A 13,194-nucleotide genomic window follows, 5' to 3' on the forward strand; every position below is an offset into this window, starting at 1 on the left:
GCTTTCTCACATATGAACATTTTATAGATTTGTGATAGGTAGAATCATTTAATTTTTAAGATTGAAAAGACATTAGGGATTGTGTAGTCTTATTTTTTTAATTTTACAGATAAAGTGATGCTCCATTTTGTGACTAATATTTCCAAGGTTTTACAAAGCCAGATAAACCAGACTAGAACTAAATCTAGGTCTTTTGTCTTTCCAGTAACTGATAATGCCAGATATCTTTCATTGATCCCATGACATGGATTTAACACTTTTTATATTTTTGAGTATTAATCCTTGATGATCCTTAATAACAGATAGTAATGTTAAAATTAAACTATTTCATAATGCATTTTTTTTCATAATGTATTTTTAGCATTGATATAAGTTTGACTATTCTAAAGGGAAACTCACTTTTTTTTTTTTTTATCGTATATGTGGGTCAGGCAATACATATTAAATGCTGTAGCAGAGCTATTATAAGCTAAATGGCTTACCTGGTTTTTTTTTTTAAGATGAGGATGGTAAGGTCCAAGAGAAATCTATATGCTTAATAAATAAGCGAATAGAAGAGGTGGAATTAGAATCTGAAGTCTTATCAGCCTCAAAGTACCTCTTCTCTTTAATAAAGCAAATGGAAGGAAAAAGATATTTAATATTATACCCATTACAATACTATAGTTAGAATTGACAAGTATTTGGAAATTTGGTTGGTTTGTTGGGTGGGTGGGTATTTTGTGTTTGTCTTTTGTTTTTTTGTTTTTTGGAAAGGTTAAATGTGTGTTTTGGTGCCACCTAGACATACAATCCTATTATATAAATATCCATAATACCGTTATTTGCATGGACAGTATGTTTGCTGATTTTAAAAAGTAAGCTTGAATGTAAATTTGCAATTATTAGATCCTACGTTATCCATGTGTTTCAGTTTTCATTCATGTTTAGTTAGAAGAACTATGCTAAGTTTTGGAAATGAGAAGAATAACTTTTTTAAAAAATTGGGGATATGAGTCCCTTCTTTCTCTTTCTTTTTTAATATATTCAGAAATCTTAAAATTATGAAGGAGTGGGCAGCTAATTCAATTTTATTTTAAAACCGTTATTTGTATCAATAAACAGGAACTCAAATATACACTATGCTCTAATTACTTGATTTTCTCTCTTTTGTCTTTACAGCTATTTTGTCTTCTCTTTTAGAGAAGAAAATTGTCGTATATTTATATCACTTCTGTATTTTTTACTTTCTAATTTGGATCTTAAGTCTCATTATCCTAGGACTTAATTATTTTGATTTCTCCTTCCCTATTTTAAACTTTTTAATTTGATTTTTATCATTTTCAACACAATCTAATGAAGAAAAGAGAAATAATTTTCTGTGTTTCTTAAACCCAGAGATATCAAAGCAGGAAATATCCTTCTGACAGAACCAGGCCAGGTGAAACTTGCTGACTTTGGATCGGCTTCCATGGCATCTCCTGCCAATTCTTTTGTGGGAACGCCATATTGGTAAGAATAATCCTATTTGCTCTTGATCCTTATAATTAAAATAGGAAATATTAGGTTGTATTTTTTCAGATGGCTTATCCTTTTTCTGGTAATATAATACTATTTAGGACATCTTAACTTTAAGTATAGTTAGTTCAAATATAGATTTGGAGTGCTGCCCTTTACATCTCCTATTTTTCCTTTGTCCCCTTAACATTTTCTTCTCTATTATAACCTGAATATTTTGGGTGTGGGAGTGAAAAAGTTCAGTGAAAATCCAAGTGAGGAGAAGATAGAAATGCTAAGTGGAAATTTGTGTGTTTTCTTTAGATTTATATTAACTAAGATAAGATTAAAGTACCTCAACGTACTAAGAGTACTTAAAGACTGATAGCTGATTTGGAGATTTGGGGTTTAATTTTTATTGTGGAGAATTTAAAATATATATAAAAGTAGACAAAAGTATTAATGAAACCTCAAATACCAGTTACACAGCCCAATAACAATATCCCTTGGCCATTCCTGCCCCGTGTACTCCTTTTTCTTTCTTCCCCTGGCCCTACCATTTGTGTAGCAAATTCTAGGCATCATCTGTTTTATCCCTAAATAATTCATTATTAATGTCAGCAGGTTTGAAGGGAATAGTTGTCCAAATCTTCAACTTCCATATGTTCTTGCATATAATGAGAGTGATATCTTAGGTCCACTACATCTTCTTTCCCATCTACTTTCAAATCTCCCTTTTCCCACTTTATAAAAAATAAGACTCCTTACCCATCCTAAATATTACAATGATGCATTGATCTGGGGTGTAAAAGCCTCAAAGGAACACCAGAAGGACAATTTGAAGAATATATAGCAACTATCAGAAATACTGAAGAGTCAGGATACGAACTCTTGGCAAGGCCTTGTGCCTATTCAGTCATCTCCCTTCCCTTCCTTTTACTCCTTCCTTTTTCTCTCTCCTCAGTTATCTTCCCCCCTTCTTTCTTTCTAATATAAAATTAATAACTGAGATGGTTGTTATGGGGACACATTAACATGTTATTTGCATTGAAAATGAAGTGAGACTTTTTTTTGACAGAAACTGATTCTGATTTGACTGATTGGTAGGACAGTGAAGACTGGCTTTGCTAATTGGGTTATAGAGCAATGTAATATTTTTTAATAAATCAAATGAATTAACTCTATAGCTCTGTATTTTAAATATCTTTAAATCGGGGATCCCTGGGTGGCTCAGCAGTTTGGCGCCTGCCTTTGGCCCAGGGCGCAATCCTGGAGTCCCAGGATCGAGTCCCACGTCAGGCTCCTGGCACGGAGCCTGCTTCTCCCTCCTCCTTTGTCTCTGCCTCTCTCTCTCTCTCTCTCTATCATAAATAAATAAATAAATCTTTAAAAAAATAAATATCTTTAAATCACATATACAGTATAAAGTATATATGTATGTGTGTATATGCTGTGCATTGTATCCTTTACAGTTATTAAACTTATAAAATTTAAATAACTCAAAAATATACAAAGGGTTAACTAATTTTCATAAATTCATTAGAGGCAAACAAATTTTAAAGGTCCTAAAAAGTTCTGCAATAAAAAACAAAATTACTTGTTAAACTCTGCCTAAATTAGTAATTTTCAAAACTTATTTCAACATCTTAAAAGAAAACCTTTGAGGGATATCTGTGTGGCTTCATTGGTTAAGCATCCAACATTTGATTTCGCCTCAGGTCATGGTCTTAGGGTCATTAGATCCAGCCCCATATCAGGCTCTACACTAGGCATGGAGCCTGCTTTAGATTCTCTGCCCCTCCCTCTGCCCCTCCCTCCCTCTATTAAAAAAAAAAAAGACCTTGGAAACACTCTGATATTGACAGTTGAAAATTTTCTTTGTTTACATATTCATTAATTTGTATATAGTATATTTGGAAAATAGGAGCTAGGTACATGTTTAGATGTTTTTATACTTAACGCACTCACATACACTGAAGAGCATGGTGACAATCCTACTTAAGCATCAACAGCTATTCTAAGTGTCTAGCTCTGCTTAACAACAAATACAAAGGAAGTGTAAATTAAAGTACCATAAAAAATGTTAGACCTTAATTGAAAATATGAGTTAAAGCTCCATTTTATAACCAAGATACCTGTAAGGTTGATAATTGTGTAATTGTCTTTGTTGTAAGCTGCCCTAGACACTTTTATCATGGAACACTATTCCTATTTAAAAGGAAGAATGACAAACTGTGGTTATTCAGTGTTGGTTATTGTGGCAGATATTTTCTCAAATAAATGGAGTGAACTTGTCACTTTAAGGAGAGCAATTGACAGTATTAGGTGCCAATGATAAAAATTCAGTCTTTCCAGCATAAGTCACACTTTCATAGTAGGATCCTGAGACCAAAATATTTAAGAATCACTAGCCTAAGGGGGAGTGTGCCTGGGTGCTTCAGTCAGTTAAACATCTGACTTTTTATTTCGGCTCAGGTCATGATCTCAGAGTCATGAAATTGAGCCCTGTGTCAACCTCTATGCTAGGAATGGAGCCTGCTTAGGATTCTCTCTCTCTCTCTCTCTCTCCCTCTCTGCCCCTTTCCTACTCTCTCTTTAAAAAAAAAACACAACAATAATTCTTTAAGATAAGGGAACCCTGGGTGGCACAGTGGTTTGGCGCCTGCCTTTGGCCCAGGGCGCGACCCTCAAGACCCGGGATCGAATCCCACGTCGGGCTCCCAGTGCATGGAGCCTGCTTCTCCCTCTGCCTGTGTCTCTGCCTCTCTCTCTCTCTCTCTGTGACTATCATAAATAAATAAAAATTAAAAAAATAATAATTCAAAAAAAAATAATAATAATAATTCTTTAAGATAATAATAAAAAAACTGAGTTAAAAAAAAGTCACTAGCCTAAGGGTTATACAGTATTAGAATATACAACCGTGGGATCCCTGGGTGGCGCAGTGGTTTAGCGCCTGCCTTTGACCCAGGGCGCGATCCTGGAGACCCGAGATCGAATCCCACATCGGGCTCCCGGTGCATGGAGCCTGCTTCTCCCTCTGCCTATGTCTCTGCCTCTCTCTCTCTCTCTCTCTCTCTGTGTGACTATCATAAATAAATTAAAAAAAAAATAGAATATACAACCGTGCTCCGGTATACATCCATTTCTTTTGGATGCTGTTATATGATCATGACAGATGGTGAGAATGAGTCTTACAGTATATATGCAATGGTAAATAATACGTGATTACCTGTGGTACGTTTATTTCTCATTATAAAAATTCTTCTGTCCAGATACGATGGCTAGAATTCACACAGGTATTCTCTTATGTAGATACTCATTACATTGATAAAGAATAGTGTGGTTTTTTTTTTTTTTTTGTTTTGTTTTTACTTCAAATGACATTTTATGTTTTAGGATGGCCCCAGAAGTAATTTTAGCCATGGATGAAGGACAGTATGATGGCAAAGTAGATGTATGGTCTCTTGGGATAACATGTATTGAACTAGGTAAGCGTTATTCCTTGTTACTATATAGTAAGTTTTGATCAGTGTTTTACTTCATTTTTCTGTACCATATCATAACTTTTTATTTTTTAGTCCATTACAAAAGGGGTCAATGAATCTATTAAAGTTTTCACTTTGGTTATCTGGTAATTTATATATATATTAGGTTAGGTATATTATATTTGCTCTGTTAAATCAGGTCTAAAATAATTTTCCACTGTGTTATTAAGTTTGAGGTATTTATGTTTAATATTTAATGAGTATTTGTTACACATCTAAAATATGTCTGTGATTACTAGATTTACCCTCTGTAGAAAGTCTCTATATAGCATTGATGAATTACTTACCTCTACCTAGGATACTTATTAGTTTGAATTAGGTATGAGAATTAGATGTCAGGCTGTATGCCATATTGTAGCAATTTGATTTTATGCACACATTTTATTCTGTTGCCCATAAAGGGAAATATGCTTAAGTCAGTGGACCATCGTAACTTTACTAACATTCCCAGTGTAAGAGAGCCAGATAGATAATTGATTTGTCACTATAATTGAAGATGATGTCTATCATCTTGCTCTTGATTCTCCAAGCTTACCCCCTCCAGTCTTACATCCTTTCCCTTTTTTTTCCTTATAAAAATATTCCAGTGGTGCCTGGCTGGCACAGTTGATAGAGCATGCAACTCTTGATTTGGAGATTGTAAATTTGAGCCCCGTGATGGGTGTAGCAATTACTTACAAATAAAGTCTTTAAAAAAATATATTCCATTAAACTTTATTTAAGGGATGCCTGGGTGGCTCAGCAGTTGAGTGTCTGCCTTTGACTCAGGCCGTGATCCCAGTTCAGGGATCGAGTCCTACATTGGGCTCCGTGTGAGGAACCTGTTTCTTCCTCTGCCTGTATCTCTGCCTCTCTGTGTCTCTCATGAATAAATAAAAAAAAAATCTTTATATAAAAAAAACCCCTCATTTAAAAGCAGTAAATATTGGGAATATTTAATTGAACATTCTAGGAGTGACCACAGATTGAAAATAACACATTAAATGTAAAATCCATGTGAAAGGTGTCTGAGTGGCTCAGTCAGTTGAGCATCCAACTCTCGATTTTGGCTCAGGTTGTGATCTTAGGATTGTGGGATCAAGCCTTGCCTCAGTCTTTAAGCTCCATGGGGAGTCTGCTTGTCCCTCTCCCTCTGCTCCTCTCCTTGCTTGTGCAGATGAATGCTCTCTCTCTCTTTCAAATAAAGAAATAAAATCTTTTTTACAAAAAAGGTAAAATCCATGTGTAATTTGGTTAAATGTTTTTCAAATTGGGTTTCTCAGTAGTTTTGTAAAATAAGTAGATAAGGAAATTGAGGTAAAATAAAATCAAAAGCTTATCATTATATAGTAGCTGAATATCATAATTTCCATTATAAACCAAGCTCTTTCTATCTTACAGTCTAGTATTTTTTCAAAATTATATAATCTTGGGGTGCCTGGGTGACTCAGATGGGGTGCCTGGGTGGTTCAGACGGGGTGCCCTAAGTGTCTGCCTTTGGCTCTGGTCATGATCTCTAGGTCCTAGGATTGAGCCCCCCATCGGGCTCTCTGCTCAGTAGAGCCTGCTTCTCCCCTTCTCTCTCCCCCCCTTTGTTCTCTTTCTCTCTCAAATGCATAAATAAAATATTTTTTAAGAATTATATAATCTTGGGATCCCTGGGTGGCGCAGTGGTTTGGCGCCTGCCTTTGGCCCAGGGCGCAATCCTGGAGACCCGGGATTGAGTCCCACGTTGGGCTCCCGGTGCATGGAGCCTGCTTCTCCCTCTGCCTGTGTCTCTGCCTCTCTCTCTCTCTCTGTGTGTGACTATCATAAATAAATTTTTAAAAAAATAAAAAAAAAAGAATTATATAATCTTTAGATATTTTTGCTTTTTATTGTAATTCCTACATTAACCATTCCCTTCGAGCTCTATGTCATTTTCCTTATTTATTTTATTTTAAAGCATGACAGCTGGGGCACCTGAGTGGCTCAGTGGTTGAGCATCTGCCTTTGGCTCAGGTTGAGATCCTGGGGTCCTGGGATTGAATTCTATATCAGGTTCCCCGCAGGGAGTCTGCTTCTCCCTTTGCCTCTGTCTCTGTCTCTATCTCTGTGTATCTCATGAATAAATAAATAAAATCTTTAAAAAAATAAATAAAGCATGACAGCGTAAGCAAACAGAGATTTGGAGAGTACCACAATATCATTCTTTTCTGATTTCTTGGTCTCTGAGGTTTGCAGAATCTTTTTTACATTTGAAAGTGTTTTAATTTCTATTCTTTTAACCTCGATTCTTCTTCTCACTGGTAGATCCTAATTAATTTCTTAAGAAACTTTGGATATAAATGTAGAGAAGCTGGTTAATATACTCTGCCCATCAGTATTTTTATATGCTGGCTGATACATGTGCCCCTTGGTGATGGTGAAATTGCCTTAATGGTGCTATTAGATATTATTGATATATGTTTATATTTATTTGATTACAAAGTATTCATTGACCACTTGTTTTCTCAAAAAGATATCTGTCTAAAGTCCAGTTTATTCACTTATTTTAGAGCAAGGAGAGAACATGAGAGGGAGAGGCTGAGAGTGGAGCCTGACTTGGATATCCATCTCATGCCCCTGAAACTGTGACCTGAGCCAAAACCAAGAGTCCCGAGGCTTAACTGAGTGCACCTTGCTAGCTTCTTTTTATTATAGCTAATAAAATAGAATTCCTTCACAATGAGAGTCTTTACACTTAAAATAAAGCAATATCTGAAGATGAGACTGCCTTTAGATAATTTTAAAGAGTGAGACACTTAAAGAAATTAGAGTTTTTGGCATACTTTTGGCATCTTCATCTTTCATAATCACTTTTAAAAATTTTACTTACAAATGTTTTGAATTATGAAGCACTAAGTTAGGAACTACATTTAAAGCCTGCTTCTGGTTCCAGAGGAAAGGTCTACAGTAGCACAAGCCAATAAAATTTTCTGCAGTGATAAAAATGCTCTGTATCTGCATGACTTTTGAGCACTTGATATGTGGCTGTTGCAACTAAGTGAATATTTAATTTTGTCATTTAAATAAATTTATATTTAAATAGTCACTTGTGGCTAGTGACTACCCTATTAGAAAATAGAGATCAAGATCATGATTTTCAATGCAAATTAGATTTGTAGTCTCTGGAAATATATATGCTTTTCTACTTTAAAATAGTTAAGGATAATGAGTTAAAGCAAATTATTATCTTATAGTGCAGGTAGGAGAACAAATATAAGTCAATTGTACTCACCCTGGTTTTGATAAATATAGTTATTAATAAATACTATCATATTTCATTATCATAATGATTGAAGTAATTTGGTTATGTCTTATGACCAAGAGATCTTAAAGTACAGGCGTTTTCATAGGTGAGTTTATGTGTTTGTTTGCAATTAGTCTGATGAAAAAGTTCCCTACTTTGTTGTTTTCCAGGCTTTGTGCAGGATTGTACAATTGTCTATGAAAATAAAATTTACCATTTTTTTCTGATTATAAAGTATAGAGGACATAAATTTTCAGAAAATTAAAGGAGCAAAACGAAAATAAATCAAAATAAAGATAACTGCAGTAATTTGTTAACGGATATGCAAGATAAAAAGATGTAAATTGTGACATCAGAAACATAAAACATTGAGTTTGGAGAGTAAAAATGTAGAACTTTAGAATGTGTTCAAACTTAAGTTGTTACTAACTTAAAGTAGACTAATATGAATATAAGTTGTTTTATGTACGCCTCATAGTAACTACAAAGCAAAAACCTGTAGTAGATACACAAAAGATCAAAAGAAAGGAATACTAATACAAAAATCATCAGATCACAAAAGAAGAGATTAAGAGGAAAGGATCAAAGGAATTACAAAACAATCAGAAAACAATTAACAAAATGGCAACAAGTACATACCTATCAATAATATTTTAATTACAAATGTACTAAATTCTCCAATCATAGAATGGCTAAATAGAATCCATCTGTATAATGTCTATAAGAGACTCACTTCAAATGTAAGGACACATACAGACTAAAAGTGAAGGGGAATGATAAAGATATTCCATGTAAACAGAAACCAAAAAACAGGTGTGGTAGGTATACTTACATCAGACAAAATAGACTTTAAAACAAAGACTGTATAGACACCTGGCTGGCTCAGTCTGTAGAGCATGTGACTCTTAATTTCAGGGTCATGAGTTTAAGCCCCATGTTGGGTGTAGAGCCTACTTAAAATTAAAAAAATAACAAGGTGCCTGGGTGACACAGCTAAGCCTCCAGTTCTTGGTTTTAGCTCAGGTTGTGATCTCAGGATTGTGAAATTGAGGCCCACTAAGTTTCTCTTTCCTTCTCCCTCTACTCCCCTCCTTCATACTCCTATACACTCTTTCTCAAATATATAAATAAGTCTTTTCTTAAAAATTAAAAAAAAAAAAAAATGGGCAGCCCAGGTGGCTCAGCGGTTTAGCTCCACCTTCAGCCCAGGGCCTGATACTGGAGACCCAGGATCGAATTCCACTTCGGGCTCCCTGCATGGAGCCTGCTTCTCCCTCTGCCTGTGTCTCTGTCTCTCTCTTTCTGCCTCTCTCTCTCTGTGTCTCTCATGAATAAATAAATAAAATCTTAAAAAAATTTTTTTAAATAATAATACACTGACTTCTGAAAAAGACAGAAGGGCATTACATAATGGTGAAGAGGTCAGTCGAGCAAGAAAATATAACATTTGTAAATATTTATGTACCCAATGTAGGACCACCTAAATATATAAAGCAGTTTTAACACACCTAAAGGGAGAAATAGAAAGCAATGCAATAATAGTAAAGGACTTTGATACATCACTTTTATCAATGGATAGATCATCCAGATAGAAAATCAGTATGGAAGCATTGATCTTAACACTTAATGGACTAATGGACTACGTTGGACAGATGGACTTAATGGACATATACATATAGAACATTCCATCCAAAAGCACATTTTTCTCAAGTACACATGGAGCATTCTCCAAGATAGATCATATGTTAGACCACAAAATAAGTCTTAATAAGTTTAAGGAGACTGGAATTATATGAAGCATCTTTTCCAACAAAATGGTATGAAACTTAAAACGAATGATAAGGGTAAAACTAGAAATCTGCAAATATATGGAGATTAAACAACATGCTACTGTAACAACCAATGGGTCAAAGAAGAAATCAGAAATAAAAAAGATTCCTGAGATAAATTAAAATGGAAATACAGCATACCAAAATGTATGAGAACAACAAAAGTGGTTCTAAGAGGGCAGTTCACAGGGATAAATGCCTACATTGAGAAACAAGAAAGATCTGAAATAACCTAACTTTACACTTAAACTAGAAAAAGAAGAATAATCTAAGCATAAAATTAATAAAAGGAAGAAAATAACAAAGACCAGAGCAGAAATAAAAAGTCAGTATAAAAGATCAACAAAACTAAAAGCTGGCTTTTTGAAAAGATAAGCAAAACAGACAACCTTGTCTAGATTTACCATGAGAAGAAGAAAACTCAAATTCAGAAATGAAAGAAATGTTATAACTGATACCACAGAAATACAAATTATTACAAGAGACTATGAACAATTAGATGCCAACAAATTGGACAACCCTAGGAGAAACAGACAAATTACTAGAAGCATATAACCTCCAAGACTGGATCATGAAGAAATAGAAAATCTGAACAGACTGATTACTAGTAAGAAGATCGAATTAGTCATCAAAAACATCCCAACAAGCAGAAGTTCAGGACCAGGTGGTTTCACTGGTGAATTCTAACATACAAAGAAGAATTAATACTAAACCTTCTCAAACTCTTCCCCAAAAATAGAAGAGGTGAGAACACTTCCAAACTCATATTATGAGGCCAGCATTACCCTGATGCCAAAAGGTCACTTTTGAAAAAGGACACTAAAAAGGAAAAATTGCAGGTCAGTATCCTTGGTCAATGTCAATCCAGAAAACTCAACAAAATATTAGCAAACCAAATTCAACAGTACAGTCAACCCTTGAACAACATAGGGGTTAGGGGCAATGACTCCTTCATGAGTCATGGAATTGGCTCAGCATGGGATGTCAGAGACCAAGTAGGGTAAAGAGGTGACAATAGGGGAAACTTCCTATTGGGTTAGAGTCTAAGGAGTACCTCTATATTTGGAGGTGGCCTGATAACAGTGTTCATCTCTGATCAAAAGGAAGAGAGCTTTCCTCATAAAGACTGATGAAGAGGGCCACACTGCAGAGAAGTGACCCAGTTTAGGTTGGATTTTAGAAACTGAGTGGATAAACAGATGTTCACACTGTAGAGTAACTTGGAATGGGGTTTCAAAACTTGAGGACGGAAAGAGGGCATCTGCTCAAGAGTGTGGTAGCAAAGATGGGGAGACTGGTTACCTACAGGGAGAATTTATCAGATAAGAAAATATTAATTAAGGATAATAAGAACAAGGTTCCTCATTGTCAGAAGGGTGTGACTAATAAAGGGAAGAGGTAAAGCTAGAATAAATGCAGTAGGATTTGATTGGATTGAATATATTCTAGTGAACTCTGTTGTTTTCAGTAAACATGTTTAATGTGCATGTATGTATATAAACATATTATGTATATGTGTTTCCTAACCCACTGAAAGAATCTAAGAGCAGTGACACCTCAGTAACTGTGATACACCTGTTGCCATAGCTTCTTGGAGAAATGGTTGAAACCTTAATCTGGAGTGTGGAAAGTACAAGATGAGCCTGGAAGATCATAGTGTACCAGAAAGCAAGGATGTGATCAGGGAATGATAGAGCCATGTCAAAAAGAAGCCAACATAAAGTGGTTCTCCCTGTTCAAATATGAGGCATTTTGAACATCAAAATAAAGGACAGTAGCAGATTATAAAAATAAAATAGATATCTACAAGTCTAGGGGTGCCTGGGTAGTTCAGTTAGTTAAACAAATGCCTTTGGCTCAGGTTATGATCCCAGAGTCCCGAGATCAAGCCCCATGTTGGGCTCCCTGCTTCTCCCTCTCCCCCTGCTCCGTCTAACTCTCTCAAATAAATAATTTTTTTTTTTAAAGAGAAACTGCAAGCCCATATAGTAAATAGAGAAGAAAATTAAAGTTTTATGAGAAAACAGGATGTTAATATAGATTCAAGGTACCTTCTCAAAAAATATGTAATTACAAAGGAAAAAAAGTTACCATGAAGAAGTCTAACACAGCCATAAGTAATACAATGTGAATGCCATCAATAATAGAAGTATTCAAAATCATGCACTCTCTCATAGAATACAATAAGGAAAATATAACACTTCTGTGATGCTCCTGCCGAAGATGTATAACCCAAATGTTGTCATAGGATGAACTGAAATTGAGGGACAGTCAAGAGTCTTGTATACTTCAAAATTGCCAAGGTTATGACTTCAGCTGTTACTTTAAGAGACTAGAAAAAGAGGAGCAAAGGGCTCAGTCAGCAGAGGATGTGACTTTAGATCTTTGGCATTGTGAGTTCAAGCCCAACATCAGGCATGGAGCCTACTGTTAAAAAGAAAGAAAAGAAAAAGAGGAGCAAATCAACCTAAAATCAGTAGAAGAAAGAGAACTTAAAAAATCAAAGCAGCAAAAAAAAAAAAAAATCAAACCAGCAATCAATTAAAAAAAAAAAGAGAGAACACCAATGAAACAAAAAACTAGTTTTCTGAGATGCACCTGGGTGGTTTAGTTGGTTAGGCTTGAGACTCTTGATTTCAGCTCAGGTCGTGATTTCAAAGTTGTGAGATCAAGCCCAGCACTGGCTCTGTGCTCAGTGGATAGTCCGCTTGAGATTCATTTTCTCTCTCTTTCTTTCTCTCTCTTCTCCCCCCCCCCCCCAAAATAAATAAATAAATCTTTAAAAAAATACAACTAGTTCTCTGAGAAAATTAATAAAATTGATAAACCGTTAGCTACATTGATCAGGAAACAAGAAAACACAGATTACCAATATCAGGAATAGGAAGTGATATCACTACACATTTTATAGGTATTAAAAGTATTATAGTATTATAATATTATAATATATATAATATAGTATTATAAAAGTATTATATAACACAATTTTATGTTAATTGTTAACAATTTAGATAAGATGCACACTTTCCTTGATGCAGGTGATCAAGGCTTGCTGTTGCTAAAAGGACATCATTGGAACATTTCCTTGAAA

At 34.9% G+C, this 13,194-nt stretch overlaps 1 protein-coding gene across 1 annotated transcript in view; it reads left to right on the forward strand.

The window, feature by feature from the left end:
• Window positions 1-13,194, forward strand: part of TAOK1 (TAO kinase 1) — a 158,793-nt gene that overhangs the window by 91,540 nt on the left and 54,059 nt on the right. Inside the window, exons 7-8 of the mRNA XM_025476299.3 lie at window positions 1,378-1,491; window positions 4,876-4,967. Coding sequence (XP_025332084.1) covers window positions 1,378-1,491; window positions 4,876-4,967 — 206 coding nt within the window. The remainder of the gene's footprint in view (window positions 1-1,377; window positions 1,492-4,875; window positions 4,968-13,194) is intronic.

Source organism: Canis lupus, chromosome 9 (genome assembly GCF_003254725.2).
Source record: "Canis lupus dingo isolate Sandy chromosome 9, ASM325472v2, whole genome shotgun sequence".
Classification (NCBI taxonomy): domain Eukaryota; kingdom Metazoa; phylum Chordata; class Mammalia; order Carnivora; family Canidae; genus Canis; species Canis lupus.